This window comes from Bos indicus, chromosome 26, assembly GCF_029378745.1.
Source record: "Bos indicus isolate NIAB-ARS_2022 breed Sahiwal x Tharparkar chromosome 26, NIAB-ARS_B.indTharparkar_mat_pri_1.0, whole genome shotgun sequence".
Lineage (NCBI taxonomy): Eukaryota > Metazoa > Chordata > Mammalia > Artiodactyla > Bovidae > Bos > Bos indicus.
In genome coordinates this window covers 33604999-33624319 of record NC_091785.1, presented here as the reverse complement: position 1 = coordinate 33624319, position 19321 = coordinate 33604999, and the positions used below count along the sequence as shown (strand labels likewise).

The 19321-nt window shown below is 43.1% G+C and overlaps 1 protein-coding gene across 5 annotated transcripts in view; it reads left to right on the top strand.

Annotated features, from left to right (window-relative positions):
• Nucleotides 1-1030: 1030 nt before the first annotated feature.
• The window catches only part of NRAP (nebulin related anchoring protein), a 75342-nt gene continuing 57051 nt past the window's right edge, over nucleotides 1031-19321 (top strand). For 3 of the 5 annotated variants that reach the window (XM_019988622.2, XM_019988624.2, XM_019988620.2), the window contains exons 1-11: nucleotides 1031-1278; nucleotides 1572-1666; nucleotides 2228-2315; nucleotides 6538-6642; nucleotides 7955-8059; nucleotides 9866-9970; nucleotides 10668-10772; nucleotides 11941-12048; nucleotides 12343-12447; nucleotides 16851-16958; nucleotides 17949-18065. In XM_019988622.2, the coding sequence (XP_019844181.2) occupies nucleotides 1207-1278; nucleotides 1572-1666; nucleotides 2228-2315; nucleotides 6538-6642; nucleotides 7955-8059; nucleotides 9866-9970; nucleotides 10668-10772; nucleotides 11941-12048; nucleotides 12343-12447; nucleotides 16851-16958; nucleotides 17949-18065 (1113 nt within the window). In that variant the 5' untranslated portion in view covers nucleotides 1031-1206. The remainder of the gene's footprint in view (nucleotides 1279-1571; nucleotides 1667-2227; nucleotides 2316-6537; nucleotides 6643-7954; nucleotides 8060-9865; nucleotides 9971-10667; nucleotides 10773-11940; nucleotides 12049-12342; nucleotides 12448-16850; nucleotides 16959-17948; nucleotides 18066-19321) is intronic. The other 2 variants (XM_019988625.2, XM_019988621.2) reach the window with 1 other exon arrangement.

The following is a 19321-nucleotide window of genomic DNA, read 5'->3' as shown; positions in this document are numbered from 1 at the left end:
CTAAGCAAGACCTGGAAGGCAAGAACTTTTGGGACCCGCCTAAGATAACAGAGGTCAGCACTCAGAGAGTTCTCATCTGCCCTTATTTTTGCATCCTTGCAGAAGCTAAACCTGAATTGATATCTTAATAAATTTTCCGTCCTACTCTTATAAAGATTTTAATCTATTTAAAAACATTTCATTGAAGTACTGTTGGTTTACAATATTGTGTTAATTTCTGCTGTACAGCAGAGTGACTCAGTTATACATATGTATATTCTTGTTCGTATTCTTTTCCATTATGGTTTGTCACAGGGTTTTGAATACAGTTCCCTGTGCCATACCGTAGGATCCTGTTGTTTATCCGTCCTATCTATAACAGTTTGCCTCTGCTAATCCCAAACTCCCAAGCCTTCCCACCCCCATCCAGCTCTCCCTTGGCAACCGCAAGTCTGTTCTCTATGACTGAGTCGTTTTTGTTTCAGGTACATTCATTTGTGTCCTGTTTTAGATTCCCCATATAAGTGATATATCATACGGTATTTGTCTTTCTCTGTCTGACTTACTTTCAGTCATCTCTAGATCCATGCATGTTGCTAGAAATAGCCTTATTTCATTCTTTTTTATGGTTGGATGATATTAAACATTTTTAAGAGATAAGGCTAAATTTCAAATATGGTATTTACCCTCTATGGAGTGAGTAAATCTTTTTTCATTTTCCTCGGAGGGGTGAGTTGGACCTTCTGCTTTAGTCACAGGCCTCACAGAGAGAGCTTTTCTCATTTTGTCGTCGTATGAGGGTGTGGGGTATGCCTTTGGCTTCTTTTCTTGGGTTATGATCACAGCTAGTGTTAAACTACTGCATGCTGCCTGATCATACACAAGGATTTGGTCATCCACATAAACATGATGCTGTTGTGAGTTCACTTTTCTATTTAGAGAAACATGTCAGCTAGAAATACCTCCACCTTATTACCCAGACGCATGCGTGCCGAGCAAGTCTCCAAAATAGCCCTTTGAGTAAGTGGCAGCTTTAAAAACCATCCAGCCACCGACTTCAAACCAGAACGTCGGCAGAGGAGAGTGGAAGTTGGATACTGAACGGTCAAGGTGCCCACAGGAATTTAATAGGAGTCAGGACTTTGGAGGCTTGAACAACCAGACGGTGGCTTCTCTTTGGATTTCTTGCCTGTTACCGATCTTGGTCTTCTCTCTTCAGACTTCACGATGAATGTGCAGGCTTGTTCTAGGTGTGGGTACGGGGTATACCCTGCTGAGAAGATCAACTGTCTAGACCAGGTCAGTAGACATTTTTTGGCCTTTGCAAATTGTCACAAACTTGGGAAATATATCTTGTCACATATGGACATGTGGGTTTTTCTGAGCCACCAAGATATAATGTTTTCCCCACTTTTCTTCAGTTCTACCAATTTCTAGCTACATCTCCTGTATTGTCTCAAAAATTTGTAGCCGAGTATGAGTTTTATCATCATTTTATCCCTAAAGCTCATTTTTTTTTTGCCCTGAAATATATGATTCCTGAGAATGAAAGAAAAGGTAATTTTGCTCAATCTTTTCTATTTGGTTTCTAGATATGGCACAAAGCTTGTTTTCACTGTGAAGTTTGCAAGATGATGCTATCAGTGAATAACTTTGTGAGTTACCAGAAAAAGCCATACTGTCACGCGTAAGTGTTTGATGTCCTTCCCCACCACCTCTTGAATTATATGTGTTTGTTTTTTTTTTTAAATAAGTAACCAACCAGAGGTTCAAATTGCACACTCCAGGGTTAAATCCAAGAACCCAAGAAATGTCTTCTCAAAAGTTTTTACTTACATACAGTCATTAAAGAGATCTGACACAGGATTTTATGCAATGGACAGAAAGTTGAAAATTTCAGATTTCTTACAAGTGAAAAACAAAATCTATCCTCTGTAACCCCATGTCAAATTATTAAAGATTATGCAGAACAGTATAATTGATGTGGCTATGCAGAAAGCTTTAAAATGTTTTCTTTTAAATAATTTCAGGTAAATAATTTCAGTTAAATTTGGTGTTTACGTTAAATAGGTTGAATTTATTTGATTTGCTTTTCTTTCTTTACGACTTATTGCCTGGAAACTCTTGAATTTAATTATTACGTCTTATATTTTTTTGATGTAAAAAGTGACTCTTCCTTTAAGAATAGTCACTCAGTCGTCTTGGATAAAGTACATTTCTAATTCTGATTTATATCTACTTTTTGTAGCCATAACCCCAAGAACAACACTTTTACAAGTGTCTATTACACTCCATTAAATCTAAATGTGCGGAAACCTCCAGAGGCCATTTGTGGGGTAAGTTACTTAATTTTGAATTTCAAAATAGTATTTAAAGAAAATTGCTTAGCTCAGGCGTTTCTTAGTTTTTAAGTGTCTCTGTAAATATGGAGAAAATGGGCAGATTTACATCTAGGCAGAAAATGGGCAGGTTTACACCCAGGCATGTTTAAGTAACAAATATTGCTATTTGTCCTACCACAACATAGACGCCCATCCAGGATAATCCAGCTTGAATATCTGAGATCTTGTATCCATTTTAATCTCCTTGTGTCTGTCCGCTCTGTACACATTGATACAGCAGGCCATACGTACACCAGGTGCTTAATACATAAAACAAATCATATATAGTTGGAAAATATCACAAAGCCCTTTTCTTTGCCCATTGTATTTGGGTACAGACATGGAAACCTCTAGTTCCACACTCTTAAATCTCTCTGCATTCGGTAGTGTTTAAGATCTCTTACCCTGTGGGTAGGGGTAGGTCCGAGATATTTTGATCTGGAGCTAATGTTTGGGTAGGCCAGGAGGCCATATTGATTAACCAACCTGTTTTGAAAAACTAACAGTAGAGTTTTGTCAGGTAACTATTGACCAGACGCTTGCATTTATTAAAATGATGAATCATTTCACTCGCCTCCCCCGGGCCCCATAGCAAGTTGCTTAGGGGATGGAACTAGCAGCTTTCTAAAATTAGAGAATGACACAGGAGGTGGAAGGCTCTCTAGTAATCTGCCTTCCTCATGTTACCTCACCCTATCCTGACTCTCCTGCCTGCCCAGGCCACGTCCTCCTCAAGAAGACGGTTTAGCTTGAGCTTATCCTGATCATGGCTTTCTACACATAGTTGCCAACTAGCTTATTTCACTAAGTGCTTTGCTCCAGTTGTGAGTTTATTTATTTATTTTTTTAACAAGTTTAGGTAACATTTACTGTGTAATTGCTTAACTAACTTAATACATTACAATCCAATAAAGTAAATACTATTATTATCCCATTCTACTGGTGCGGAAACTGAGGCTTGGAGAGTTGTTCCTATATCTAGCATTGACTTCTAACAACTGAGAAGCCTGAAGAGTTCTCAAGCCATCCATTACTGAGAAGGCGGATTCTTTTACGATTTTGCTTTCATCTGTTTTTGCTTGTTTGTGTGGGTTTTGTTGTTTGTGTTTGTCTCTTAATGTCTAACTCAAAATTGACTGTACTGAACTTAACTCTCAGTTCGACAGAGTGCCAGGCATGTTGCAAGGCCCTTTGTCTGTATAATCTCACTTGTTCTTCACAAAACCCTCTGCAGTATTACATTATAGCTGGAGAGGCTGAGGCTCACAGAAGTTAAGGAACTTGCCCAGTTTTTCCCGGCCAGTTGAATGTATACAAACCCAGATCTCTATTACTCTAGGACCCACATCCTAAACTGCTCAGTCAGCCTACTCCCACGTACCTAGGGTGTGGCAAAATCTTACAACAGATCAGGCAGTACTTCCTTCCTTTGAAGTGGTGGCGAATTCACTTTTTTGTAACTTGTATGACAGGCCGGACCTGGAGCGAGATTATGGCTGGTTCTATTTCCAGCCACAGGCAGTGACGTGAGCTTCCCAGGAAGTCTGTGTGTGTGTGTTAGTTCACATCTATGTGAATATGTGTGTATGTGTGTAAATATGTGTGTTTGCATATGGGGAGTGTATATATGTGTGTATGTAGGTGTAAATATGTGTGCACATGTATACATGTGTGTATACATGGTGTATATACATGTGCGTATATACATGAATGTGTATATACATGCCTGTGTGCACATTTGTGTATGTGTGTGGTATGTGTATATGTGTATATGTGTGTTATCTCTGTGTGTATATGGTGGATGTGTGTTTACGTGCATGTGTATATACTCGCATATGTGTGTACATGCATATGCGTGCATGCGTGTACACACACGTGTGTGTCTGTGTGTGTATGCATATATGTGTATACGTGTGCGTGTGTGCGTGTGCATGTGTACAGAACAACTGACTGCTGAGACCCCTTTCTCCTCCTTTCCCACCAGGGGAAAAATCAAGTGGACACTCATGTCCCTTCTAGGCCCCAGATCTTACAACCCCACTGGGGAATGTTGTGGGTTGCATTCTTACTCCCTTTTCTTCTCTGGGAGACTTTGCCAACTGAATAAAAAACAGATTCATAGTGCATGTGCTAAAATTAAAAAAGGAAAGAAAGGGATTCTTCAGTTACGGCGATAAAGGTGAAATGGCATTTGAAGCTGGTCAACATTTTTCTGTTTTTTTAAATATCACTCTTCGAAAAATAAATGCATAAATAAATATTCAGTAAGACAAAATTTCCTGTTTGGTAGGTGTGAATGGAACTTTTAGCAGAACAGGACATCTAGATTCTCTCCTATTCAGAGAATGAACTTTAACCCTTAATGCTTTCTTATTCCACAAATAACATTTATGGCTTTTTTCCTCTTCCTATTTCCTCCAAATAGTCATGAGCCCTGTGAAAGGTCTCTAGGGAGGCAGGCACCCCCGCCTTCCCCTCACTGCCTATACTGTGGGAGAAGGGCAGAAAATACAGATTCCTGTGTACTTTGGTCACGTGATTCTGATTCCTTTAGTCAGTGGCTGTAAAGGAGGGCGATTTTACCTCCTAGGGGATATTTGGTGACGTCTGAGGGACTTTTTCTGGTCAAAACTGGGACGGTAAGAATACTGGTGACATCTGGTGGATAGAGACCACCCATCTTGCTCAGCATCCTGCCATGAGCTAGACAGGGTGCCCCCAACAAGAAATGAACTGGCCCCAAATGTCAGTGGAGCTGCTTACATGAAACTTTGCCATGAGTTTATGTAGTGTTTAGGTAATTTCTCAATAGCCAAGGGAAAAGGCATGTAAAGATTTCTCAATTTATGTACTTAAAAATATACATGTTAGTGCTGCATTAAGCAAGCCCAGACAAAGTGCCCTTGACAGGGAACTAAAATTCCCGGGTTCTAAATCTGGCTTTGCTAACCTGCTGAATGATTTCAATAAGTTCACTTCTCTTCTCTGAGCTTCTTTCCTCATCTGTAAAATCAATGATTTAAATTTCAACTTGTTTAAGTTGCAGATTTCTGGGTTCCATCTTGGATCTCAAACATTATGATATCTGGGTTTGAACCTGAGCCCTGATATTTTCTTTTGTGGTTAGTTCTTCTTATGCTGCCCTTAAGAAATCTTTGCCTATTCTGAAATCGTGAAGATATGGTTAGATGTCAGTTCTCTTCAAATTGATTGACGCAGTCAATGCAGTCCCAGCCAAGATTCTGGTGTTTTTCATAAAAATAGACAAACTGATTCTAAAATTGATATGAGCATACAGTGATTCTAGAATGGCCAAGAAATCTTGAAGAACAAAATCAAAGGACTTAGGTTACCAGGTTTCTAGGCTCCTCTGTCCATGAAATTCTCCAGGCAAGAATATTGAAGTTCCCTTCTGCAGAGGATCTTCCCCATCCAAGGATCGAATCCAGGTCTCCTACATGGCAGGCGGATTCTTTACCATCTGAGCCACCAGGGTGCCTCTTCTAGTTGTTAACTCAGTGTAGTATTGGCAGTACTGTAGAATTGACAGCTCAGTGGAGAACAATACAAGGTTAAGAAATAGAGGTGCACATATGTGGTTACTGGAGTTACAACAAGAGCACCACTGCAATTCAGAGTAGCAGGAATCATCTTTAAATAAATGGTACCCGAGTGACTGGACACTTACGTAGAAGAAATGGACTTGATACCTACCTCATACCTATACATAAACATTAATACAGGGTGTGTTATGGATCAAGATGTGAAAGGTGGAATCATAAAGCATAGGAGAACACCTACATGAATTTGAGGAGCCAGCATTGAACAAGCTCCCTGAGTGTTGCACAGGCTAGTTAGGAACCACTGCTCTCATGTCTGGTGTTTCTAAGCTGAATACTTGGTACTGTGTGATAAGCTTGTAGAGACATTGTCTTTTTATTTGCGCTGCAAAATAGAGCTTTGCACACAGTAGGTGCTATCCATGTGCCACTTGGCTGGTGGTACAGATGAAGCCGGTGGTGACTCTTGACAGTACAGTGTGGCTTTGTCGTACAGTTAGGATGCTCTGTAGTTGAGACGTAGGACCCGCTCCCCCCGCCCCCAATTTCGTTCTGTGTTGTTTGTTACCTTTCTCATTTCTGATGGAAACATTACTGACGACATCTTCACTGTGCAGATCGGTGGCCAGGAGGATGGTGAACGGTTTAAGTCGGTTTTTCACTGGGACATGAAATCCAAGGATGAGGCCGCCGCACCTAACAGGCAACCACAGGTGGATGAGGTGAGGCGAGAGTTATAAACAGGTTTGGAAGCAGAGAAAGGAATGACACATTGTGCAGGTGACATGTGTAGTCAGCATTACTTCGAGAGGGAATTGGTTAAGCTTTCTTTTATCCATCTTGTCCTTCCAGCGGTCTACAGAAGACCTCCATGGTCTGTTTCCCACGTTTTCACAATACTTGGTATTACCAGACAAAAGTTTTGACAACCTGTATCTTGTTTTTTTCTGTTTAAACTTTCCTGATTGTGAGTATAGTTGAGCGTATTTTCACATATGAATGATCTGACTTTCCAGATCGCCAAAGCATGGTTCTACCCAACCTGTCCAGCTTGCTGTACCTTCAGCCCCCTTGGCTCCCTATCTCTTCCCCCCAGTTCCAGTCAAACCTATTTCCTCATGGTCTTTCACACAAAGTCTATCATTGCCCTCATGCTTTTATTCATGGTAGTCCCCACTCTTAGAATTTATTCAACATGTGTGTTTTTATTTTTTGCCTTTTTAAGATCAGCATGCCGTTATTGAGTATTATATGCCAGGCACTATTCCAGGCTGCTGGAATACATCAGTGCACAAAACAGACAAAAATCTCTGCTTTCATGGAACAGACCTCCTTGAGCAGATGCTTTTTCTTGTCTCTTTGCATCATCTGGTAACTGACCTCACCCCTGGAGGTCCAGCTCAAATTCCTGTCCAAATCAGGGCCCTCACATGGAGATTGCTTTCTCAAAACTCTCACTGTGTTTATCTTCAATACAGTACCTTTAAGCACCAAGCGTTTTCTAATTGCTAATTGTTTCATATATTAGTTTTATCTCACTAGAAAAACCACACATATCTTAAAAGAAGAATTTTTTCTTTTTTTTTTTGATTGTCTTTTCCTAGTGCTAATTGCTTAATCTAGCGCTTGGCACACAACAGGTAGCAGATTTTTGAAGCTTGGCTGAATAATGCTGATTAAGCTCAGATAGGTGGCTTGTCCACAGCAACTCCCCGCTGCCCCATCTTGGTGCAATAACGTGCAAAAAAAAGTTAAGTTACGTTTGGAACTCTGCTGTGATATCAGTCAATCTCTGAAAGTTTTGGTTATTTAGGAGATGAGGTTATTTTCTAGTTTGGAAAAAATGAACATTTTGGCTAGCTGAGACCTGCCATGTATCAGGAGGAGTTTATAATTTTAAGAGAATTTCTGTCTTTTCTATCTTATGTTGACGGTGTGGGTGGGTGTTGCTGGAAGGGTCGGGTAGGTAGGGTGATCTTGCCAAGCAAGTGTGTGGGCTGTGTGTTTGTATGCACTTGTGTTTCTCCTCTCCAGAGAGCCTATTGGAGTGGATACAGGGAAGGGGACGCCTGGTGCCCAGGAGCTCTTCCAGACCCTGAAATCGTAAGGATGGTGGAGGCACGAAAGTCACTGGGTGAGGTAAGGGGCCTAGAAGATTACTTTAGCAGTTAGCTTGAATGTTCATTAAGATTGTGATAGAATACTGGCCCTCGCCCAAACATTCCCATGTCCTAGTCCCTGGAACCTGTGAATATGCTACTATGCATGGCCAAAGGTATGATGAAGGTAGGGATTTTTTTAACAGAATATAGCTGCTTTGCTTCCCAGGTAGCTCAGTGGTAAAGAATCCACCTGTCAATGCAGGAGAGGCTGGAGACAAGGGAGACACGGATTTGATCCTTGGGTTGGGAAGATCCCCTGGAGGAGGAAATGGCAGCCCACTGCAGTATTCTGGCCTGGAAAATCCCATGGACAGAGGAGCCTGATGGGCTACAGTCCATTGGGTTGCGAAGAGTTGGACACGACTGAGCAACAGAACAAATGTACATATATGTGATTTACAGCGTTGTGTTAGTTTCTGACGTACAGCAGAGTGATTCAGTTAGATGTATACATACATAGGCGTGTATATTCTTTTTCATGTTCTTTTCCATTATAATTAATTACAAGATAATGAATATAGTTCTCTGTGCTAGCCAGTGGGACCTTGCTGTTTATTTTATATATAGTAGTTTGTATCTGCTAAACTCAAGCTCCTAATTAAGGTAAGGATCTTGAGATAGGAAGATTATCCTGGATGATTAACATGGACCAAACGTGGTCATAAGGGTGCTTATAAGGAGGGAGGCAGGAGAGTCAGAGTCAGAGAAAAGATGATGTGACAACAGAAACAGAGGTCAAAACTGTTTAGGGCTGTAAACCAAGAACTGTGGACAGCCTCTTGAAGCTGGAAAGGGCAAAGAAATGGATTTCCTACCAGAGCCTTCAGAATCAGCCCTGATGCCCTATTTTAGATTTTGGACCTGTCGCACCATAAGAGAGATCTTAGTAGGTTTTCATTGTAGGAAAGACAATTTTACCCCAGGCTATGGAATTCCTTAATGATTTGCATGCTGTATCCTCTAGTCCTCTCCCTAAACCCAGGGCACCTGTCTTTTGAAGAAACCACTTTGGAAAATATTGTTAGTCTTGAGTAAGTTTTCTTTAGCACATGGAAAGAAAGCAACTGAAGCATAGTTGCTAAGGTGCTGTGTTTTGTTAGGAAAGCAGACTAGCAAAGATATTCAAAAGTAAGGAGGAGAAAAGAACAGATATTTCACTCCCAGTGCTGTAGAAATGTGTCTGGTGGTGGTTGAGTCGTTAAGTTGTGTCCAACTCTGTGACCCTATGAACTGGAGAGCCCGCCATGGACTGCGGGCCCATGGACTGAGGAGCCTGCCAGGCTTCTCAGTCCATAAGGACTTTCCAGGCAAGAATAGTGGAGTGGGTTGCCATTTCCTTCTCCAGGGGATCTTCCTGACCCAGGGATCTAACGTAGGTGCCCTGCACTGCAGGCAGATTCTTTACCGACTGAGCTACCAGGGAAGCCCAGAACTGTGTCTAGCGGATGAGTTGCTGAAAGGTCTCCTGCGGAATAATTGCTGCATTATCTTACAAGCCTTTGAGTCAAGGGGCCTCCCTTGGGTTGTGCCAGGTTCCACAGAGTTTAATATAAACAATGAAAGGGAAACTCTTTGACCTAGGAAATATGATTTCTTTAGCCTTGAAGGTGTTAATTTAAATCACCAAGTGAATAATTTTCAAATTTATTCCAGGAGACCAAAATATTTTCCTAGTACCATATACATCCAGTTGCATCGGTTCTGATGATGCTTGCTGTTGCAGTTTATTCATTCCCATTGGAGATCCTGTTGGTTCTCATGCTGACATTGGTCTCACCAACAGGAGTATCCAGAAGACTATGAGCAACAGAGAGGAAAAGGGAGTTTTCCAGCCATGATCACACCTGCTTATCAAAGGGCCAAGATCGCCAACCAGCTGGCCAGCCAAGTGAGTGTCTTACTGCTAACTCACCATTGATTACACTAATTTTTGTCATTAGTGAATCCCTGGGATTCAGGTAAAATCCAACAGGAGAGTTCTTTGGGGGCAGTAGGTACCCTGAGTACAATATTATGAAGAATACTGTGTTCTTATCTTTTGTATATCAGTCATTCTCTATGCCTGTGCCTCCTCTATCAATGGAGAGAAGACCATGTCACTCACCCCGAAACTGAACCAAATAATATTTCGAGGTTAAGCATCAAGGACACTGATTTTTATTAAGAGGATGGCAGATCCTACTGAAGAACAGCATAGCTGGTTGATTTAGAGCTCAGATTCTGGAGCCAGCTGTATTGGGATTCGAATCCTGGCTCTCTTGCTTCATATCTGTGGGACCCTGCACGAATTACTTAACCTCTGTGTTCCCAGCTGCTCATCTGTAAAATGGGGCAAATCATAGTCCTGCCTCATGTGATTGTTACGGAGACAAATGAATATTTGTTCAAGTTTAGCAGTTCCTGGCACTCTCTTGGACTGAACACATGTACGTGTTTTTGGAGAGGAGCCCATAAAGCAGGCCAGAAAGACTTGCCATAGGTTTGCCTTGAGTGTTGCCCAGTGGTGTAGCTTTAGGACAGCTGCAGGGAGAGGTCCTACAAAAGCTGCTGGGTGTTACCTTGACTTCGTGCTGTCTCTTCGCCAGGTGGAGTACAAGAGAGGGCATGATGAGCGCATCTCCAGGTTCAGCACGGTGGCGGATACCCCCGAGCTGCTCCGGGCCAAGGCTGGTGGACAGCTTCAAAGTGATGTAAGAAATGATAGAAGCCAGGGATTTCCCTGGTGGTCTAGTGGATAGGACTCCATGCTTCCACTGCAGGGGGGCCTGGGTTCAATCCCTGGTCTGGGAACTAGGATCTCCCATACCATTTGTGTGTTAGTCGCTCAGTCACATCTGACTCTTTGCAACCCCACAGGTTGCTGCCCGCCAGGCTCCTCTGTCCATGGAATTTCCCCAGGCAAGAATCCTGGGGTGGGTTGCCATTCCTTTCTCCAGAGGATCTTCCTGAGCCAGGGATCAAACCTGGGTCTCCCACATTGCAGGCAGATTCTTTACTGTCTGAGCCACCAGGGAAGTCTATGGAGTCCCATGCCATGTGGAGTGGCCAAAAAGAAAAGAAAGCAATGATGGTGGCCAGATGCTGTGATTCTTCTTTAAGGTTCCCCACTCTTTCCTAACGTGGAGAAGGGTGGTCAGGTCAGATTCAGCAGCTAGCACAGGCCACGTGAAAACTCTTCCTTAGAAAACTCAGACGGTAAAGTGTCTGCCTACGATGCAGGAGACACAGGTTCGATCCCTGGGTCAGGCAGATCCTCTGGAGAAGGAAATGGCAACCCGCTCCAGTACTCTTGCCTGGAAAATCCCGTGGACGGAGAAGCCCGGTAGGCTACAGTTCATGGGGCCGCAAAGAGTTGGACACGACTGAGCGACTTCACTCCCTTCACTTCACTTCAGTAACAAACCAGATATTTCTGATTAACCTGAAAGAATTCTCTCCTTGTCACTGCAAATTACAGAATAGAACTTCCGAAGAATTTGTACCATTTGCCTTTTCAATTCCAGTTGCTCCACAGCATAATAAGACTGAAAACTTAGTGTTGTTCTGATTGGGAAGCTTAAGCACGAATCCAGGTTCAGCTTAACGAGTGGCTTCTGCTTGCCTTGGTTGGCCTGCAGCAGGTACTCACAAGTATGTGTTGAATTCTGGCCTGAGCATCTCCATGTATCAGACACTGAGCTGGGTGTTGGGAATAAAATGGTAAACAAGAGTCTATCAAGCGCTAAACCTACTACGTTGCCTAAGAGATCTGATGGGAGATGTGCAGGTGTTATGGGAGCCCTTAGAGGGGCTTCTCACTCAGATTGCCCGGTAGATGGTGGGAATGTGGTATGTGATTCAAAATATTTCTTTTTTCAGGTGAGATACACAGAGGCCTATGAACAGCAGAGAGGGAAAGGCAGTTTTCCTGCTATGATCACACCTGCTTATCAGATAGCCAAAAGAGCCAACGAGCTGGCAAGTGATGTAAGTGTCCCAGGCTATGTTGTCACAGGAGGGGAGGAGTCAGGAAGTTACCCAGACCTGGCAAGTCCAGCTTCCTGCCTTCTTTTGTGTGCACTGTGGATCCAAGAAGGAACTTTCCTTCAGAGTTTTCAGTCAGTTTTACTAGAACAATGATCAGGCACTTTTATGTCTAAGACACACTCCCTAGACTCGAGCAGAAAAAGAGCATTCCGTAGACATTCATTTTGACTCTTCTAACCCGTGTGCATAAGAGGCTAAATTTACCAGGTGTATCCTTCTCTCCCCTCCAAATAGGTGAGATACCATCAACAATATCAAAGAGAAATGAAGGGAATGGCTGGCCCTGCTGCTGGAGCTGAGGGTCCGTTGCCAAAGGAATACATGGACCAGTATGGCCAGGTATGTGATAAAGTGACTTCCTGGGAGACTACCCTTTTGGATGGTCAGGTCTCAGTTTGGCAACCCTCTAGCCCATGACACACCCTGTGACAGTTTAATCAGGGGTTGGGCTGTCGTCTATATTTGCCCTATTTATGGAAAGTGGATTTCAAAGCCAGAAAATAGCAGGCAAACGATTACACAGGTTTCAACTTGACTCACTTAGGAAAACAAATTCTAAGTACTTTATCTTTCTTTTTAAAAAAAAAAAAACAAACTAAAGGACCTATATCAGCATGGTGTGTTTGCTAGGAGTAAAGCATCCTCATCTATTCATTGAAGAAAAATCCTGAGGACTCAGACTGGCTGTGTTTAGCCTGTCACTGCGTAGTAGCACCAAAGGGATCAATGCATGTCTTGAAAAATATTTCGCTGAGTAGCAGGATTCTTTTTCTTAGAAAGTGAATTTCTTATCTAGGTTGCCAGATAAAGCAATATGCCAGAGGGAAAAAAAGGCATATTGCTTTATGCCTTTTTTTCTCAATTTCATTCTTCAATGAACTACATCTTGACGAGATGTAAAAAGATTGAGTGACAATTACAAGCTAATTTCATTTGCACCTCCCTCTGTATTTTCTGGTACTAGACAGCTATTGTAAGGGGGAAATGGAACATATGTTTTCATGGTTGTAAGTAAAGAATGTTGGAAGACCAAATATGTGTTCTGGAAGAGTACATTCAATTGGCCTTAGTTGATATTTTTTTTCTTAATTTGACAGTTGTTTAAATTTTCTGGCACTGAGTAGACTTTACAACACATGTGACTTATTTGACATATATAATTTATAAAAGGAAGCAAATAACTGATTTCTCTTCTTCAGAAAACTGAGATGCTTATCAGTTCAGTTCAGTTCAGTCGTGTCCAACTCTTTGCGACCCCATGAACTGCAGCACGCCAGGCCTCCCTGTCCATCACCAACTCCCGGAGTTTACTCAAACTCATGTCCACTGAGTCGGTGATGCCATCCAACCATGTCATCCTCTGTTGTCCCCTTCTCCTCCTGCCCTCAATCTTTCCTGACCATTGTGGGGTATATTCATGTGAAACTTTGAATGAATATAAGATAGGTTTTGGTCCCTTTGCAAAATGTCTATCTGAACACAAATGTCTGATTTTGAGTTTATAAGGCAATTTTATTAAATTCCACAATAATTGTTAGTCAAATGGTTTCTAGTGCTTAAAGCTCAGTGAAGATATTTGTTATAATTGTATTTATTTATTTATTTTTGGCTGTGCTGCATCTTTGTTGTGGTGCAGGCTCTTCTCTAGCTGCGGCGAGCGGGAGCTGCTCTCTAGTTGCAGCGTGAGGTTTCTCCTTGCATTAGTCTCCCTGGTTGTGGAGAGCAGGCTCTAGCGCGTGCAGCTCCGGTCGTTGCGGCATGTGGCTGCTGCTAAGTCGCGTCAGTCGTGTCCGACTCTGTGCGACCCCATAGACGGCAGCCCACCAGGCTCCCCCGTCCCTGGGATTCTCCAGGCAAGAACACTGGAGTGGGTTGCCATTTCCTTCTCCAATGCATGAAAGTGAAAAGCGAAAGTGAAGTCGCTCAGTGGTGTCTGACTCTTAGCGACCCCATGGACTGCAGCCTACCAGGCTCCTCCGTCCACGGGATTTCCCAGGCAAGAGTACTGGAGTGGGGTGCCACTGCCTTCTCCATGCGGCATGTGGACTGTAGAGCAAAGGCTCAGTAGTCGTGATGCATGGGCTTACTTGCTTTGCGGCATGTGGGATCTTCCTGAATCAGGGATTGAACTCATGTCTCCTGCATTGACAGGGAGATTCCTTACCACTGAGCCCCCAGGGAAACCCCAAAATATGTTTTTATTGGTTTAATGTTGTAAATATGTTGCTCAGATGGTCTGGACAACTTTTCAAAGTCAGTTTTAAAAATACTTGGCTTCCATATTCAGCAGAAAATATTTTGTTCTATATTTGGGCCGTCCTATCTGCTACTGTTACCACACACATATAATTTCGTATATGTATCTAGGCCTTTCTATACACAGTGATGAAATTCCTAGTGCCAGAGTGGAGCCTTGATTATTAGGGCATTTTGCTTGAAGTTCCAATCATGATAATGGGCTTCCCAGGTGGCGCTACTGGTAAAGAATTCATCTGCCAATGCAGGAGATATAAGAGACGTGGGTTCAATGCCTGGGTTGGGAAGATCCCTTGGAATAGGAAATGGCACCCCAGTCCAGTGAACTTGCCTGGAAAATTCCATGGGCAGGGGAGCCTGGTGGGCTACAGTCATTGGGGCTGCAAAGTGTCGGATATGACTGAGCGACTGAGCACACGGCATACGGAATCGTGATAATAACAGATAAAAGAATCAAAGTGGGTCTGGTTTGATAGCACCACCAGCAGCTGTCGGTCAAGAGGACTCCATCCCCTGTGGCATTTCACTGATATACGTGACACATCAGGGTGAGATCAGGGGGGAGTGAGAGAGAAACAGGCAGTCAGAGGAACTATAAATATCTGTAATGCCTAAATGACAAAGCAATTCATTCTTTTTAATGCATATTTTTTAGGTTAATGGACTTTACCACGTAATCTATTATTTGTCATCTTCCCAATAGGATTAAGGGTCTCAAAAAGATTTACATACTAAAAAAAAAAAGATTTACATGCACAACATATATTCATATAAACAGAGACGTTAAAATAAAGCTGCAAACCAACTCCAAATCATAAAGCAGAAAGGGCAAAAGGAGGCTACCAAAGAATTTGAGTCTTTGTTATTATTATTTTTTTAGCTTAACTTTTTTCACTTAGTTCATGTGTCCCAGAACCTTCTGGCAACCAACCAAAAAGGAGCTCTTAGGCTAAGCAGTTGTCATTACTGGGTAGAAAGGAACCCTGTGCATTCTAATTTTACCCAACTGTTTCATATAAGACAGTAGTGTGCCAGACTCTGAACCGTGTTGCTGGAACCAGGCAGCCCCACCGCGGAGGAGGCCAGAGTGAGATGGAGTCATGAGCCCGAGGGGACACACTAAGGGTTGTTTCAGATCTGTGGGAGCACAGATTAGGAAGCAGCCGCTTCTGCCTGGGGCAGGCCCGGGAATGAGGGAGGAGCTCCCCGGAGAGAAGGTAGCATCTGATGGACTTTTGAAGTACATCCGGTTCCTGATTGCCAGGGAAGGTGTACACCAGTGACGTGGGGCTTCCCAGGTGGCGCTAGTGGTAAAGATCCTGCCTCCTAGTGAAGGAGACCTAAGAGCCTTGGATTTGATCCTGGGTCGGGAAGATCCCATCGAGGCAGGCTGGCAACCCACTCCAATACTCTTGCCTGGAGAATCCCATGGACAGAGGAGCCTGGTGGGCTAAGTCCGTAGGGTCGAAAAGAGCTGGACATGACTGAAGCGACTTAGCACATGAGGACAGTTCCATGAGAAGGAAGGTACTCCATTATGGGAGTGGCTGGGTGATGTGGTGGGGAGGAAGGAAGAAATCAAGACTCAGGTTGTAATACTTAGTTTGAAATAAACATTTGGTCCCAGTTGAGATCATCTTATGGAAATCTGAAATCTTTTCCTCCCAATATCAAAAATTTAAATCGTTATATAACCTTCCTTTATTAGTAAATGAAATGAATCCATCACTGGGGGAGGCAGTTTGTGGGATATCAGTGCCTCTCTGCATAGATCTGCCAACAGGTCAGAGAACAGTAGCATTCAAGACCCCTGGAAGACAGAGGGACTTTCCTGGTGTCTTTTAAGAAATGATTACTCCACGGGCCTAGGAGACTCATACAGTGTCTTAACTTATCTGATGGAAACGACGATGCCAATGATAATCACTTCCGTTTACTTAGTGCTGACCCCAGTAAGTGTGCTGGACAATAGTAGGTGGGTCTGCCTCCAGAGTCCACCAGCTCAGTAACCACATGTGCTGCTCTTAGGGCTGAACACAGGAGGGTTCAGTGTGGACCAGCCTCCATGGGAACAGGAAATGTAAGAACAAGATGTAGGAGAGATCATTGCTAATCCCCTCCCCATTCCAGGGGTAGAGCATTACTGATTAAAGTTTTTTAAAATTCACTAATTATTTGGCTGCACTCAGTCTTTGTTGCTGCTCAAGGGCTTTCTGTGTTGGCAGTGAGCGGCAGGGGCTGCTCTCCAACTGTTGTGCGTGAGCTCCTCATCGTGGTGGCTTCTCTTGTTGCAGAGCACAGTCTCTGGTGCACTTGGGCTTCGGGAGCTGCTGCACTCAGCCTCAGGAGTTGTGACACACAGGCTTAGTTGCCCCCGCAACATGTGGGAGCCTACGTCCCAGGCCAGGAAGAGAACCCGTGTCTCCAGATTCTTAATTGCTAGACCACCAGGGAAGTCCCCTGATTAAAATTTTCGATTGCCCCAGCAGGGTTACTCAGAAGAGTATGGCGAGCACAGAGGAAAGGGCAGCTTCCCGGCCATGATCACCCCAGCTTATCAGAACGCCAAGAAAGCCAACGAACTCGCTAGTGATGTAAGTACCTCATTGGGACAACCCACAGAGCCACAGAAGCAGAGGAAAAATTAGACTCTGGAGACTGTGCTTCCTGAAACCTACACCCAGTTTAATTTTTCAGAGCTGAGTCAAAGCACAATGTTAACCTTCAATTCCTATCCAAATTTCTGACGTCTGCTTTTTGGGTTCATACTGTTAGGTCACATTTGTCTGCTTTAAAGGAGATTGACATGGACAAACCACATAATTTGCTTGAGGTCAGCTGAAGCAAGCGCTGATACCAGTCTAGCCAGATCAGGTGGAGTTAGGAGAGTCTTTGCAAAATAACCCACTTTAGAAATTGAGCACTCAAGAGGAATAGCTGATTAAAATAAATAGTATGATTATCAAATTGGCTGTAACCCAGTTGATAAAATAATTTTTATTTGCAGAATGTTAGCCAGTTGGCCATCCTTGAAAGATAAGCTATTGTTACCCTTGGTAAAGTCATTACACTTGGTAAAGCAACAGGCACACTGCAGATCTTTCACCAACTTGAACTTGAGCAATCATCAGAGGCCCAGCATTCATCTCATACCCCCTTTGCCCTTCTCCTTTACTTTGTTCCTACTCAGTTATCACCCATTTCCCTAGAAAAGTGCACTTTGGCCTGAAAGGGGAAATAAAGGACACATTCAGCACTCGAGACTGGATGAGAAATGGTCGTTAAAACCAAAGGCAGAATGGGTTTTTGGATGATACTTCTAGGTATGATCATTGTGAGACCTTTCTTTATGTAGAACTGGAATGTAAAGTGTAAAAAATGTGAAAGGGGGCAGTAATATTTTAATCTAAAAGGGAGTGAGTGGTTTAGGGACTTAGTGGAGGAAAAACCCATGTGATTTTTTTTTTTCCTCCAGAAAATTGTATTAAATAAATGTTGACATGAAATGTGGAGTAGATGTGGAGTAACTTCTCTCCTGGAGAATGAAACAACAACTCTGGTTGTTCTTCATGTGCTTCTTTCAGATAAAATACAGGCAGGACTTCAATAAGATGAAGGGCGCTGCACATTATCATTCCCTCCCAGCCCAGGACAACTTGGTTCTGAAGCGGGCTCAGAGCGTGAACAAGCTCGTGAGTGAGGTATGTACGGGGACGGTCCCATCTGTGTGCTGTCACTTCCTTTGGTTCCGACAGACAGTGAAAGGGTGACCCCAGAATGAAAAATTCTGTCTTAACGCCACATGAACTACACACGTGTTACCAGTTTCCAAAGAATGAATAGGTAGTCAAAAGCAATTCATAACAGAGCATAGAACCAAACTAATTAAATCTTTCTCTGATGGTTCAGAAGTTTCCTCCTGAAATTCTCACAGGGCTGTGGATAGTCCAGAGTTCCCAGTAGTAGATTTCTAGTTGCCAGAATTTGGATGAACCAACTTTTATAACCATATATCATTCTTACAGAGTGGACATCAAAGATGAGGGGTGTTTTGAACATGGAACCTCCCTCATTCTTTTATTTTTGTAGTCAAGTTTCCAAGAAGCTCTGTGTGCTGTATGAATTCCTCTTGCCTTAGAGGCAGACCTGACGGCCAGAGACTGTGTTTTGTTTGGCCTGCCAAGGGGTTAGGATTTTTAGAATTGCCAGGGCAATTTGCAAGGGAATATCCCCTCTAGTTCCCCATATCCTTTTTATTGTTCTTGAGTTTCTTAAAGCAGCTTCTTCCCTGTTTGCATCACCTATCAGGACCCTGAAGGCATTTGAGTTGTCAGCCTCTTGCCAGGCTATGCATAGGACTCATCTAACAAGTTGTCTGCAACTCAAAAAAGGATGTGCAAATATCCTAAAAGATTTTTCTTCTCTTCCCTGTCAGTCCTTTATCCCAAAAAGTGCCTTAGCCTGTGATGCTGCTCAGAATCACAAGAGTGTACATTTCCTGGGCATCATCAGAAACTTCAGATACTTAAAAATAGTGGATAGGTGCCAAGCCCACGGAACCTGCATTTAAAAAAAATTGTATATTTGGCTGTGCCAGGTCTTAGTTGCTGCATATGGGTGGTTCCCTGACCAGGGATCGAACCCAAGCCCCTTGCCTGGAATGGGGAGGCTTAGCCATGGGACCACCATGGAAGTCCAGAACCTGCATTTTAAACAAATTGTCCATATGATTCTTATGCTCCAGGCCAGAGTTCAGCAAACTATGATCTGAGTAACAAATCTGGCCCACAGCCTATTTTTAGAAATGAAGTCTTATTGAAATACATCGTGTATCTGCTTTTGAACGATACGGGCAGAATAGATAGATGGTACATCGTGCAGGGCTTCCCAGGTGGCACACAGGGTCGCAAAGAGTTGGACATGACTGAAGTGACTCAGTGCACACACACATACACAC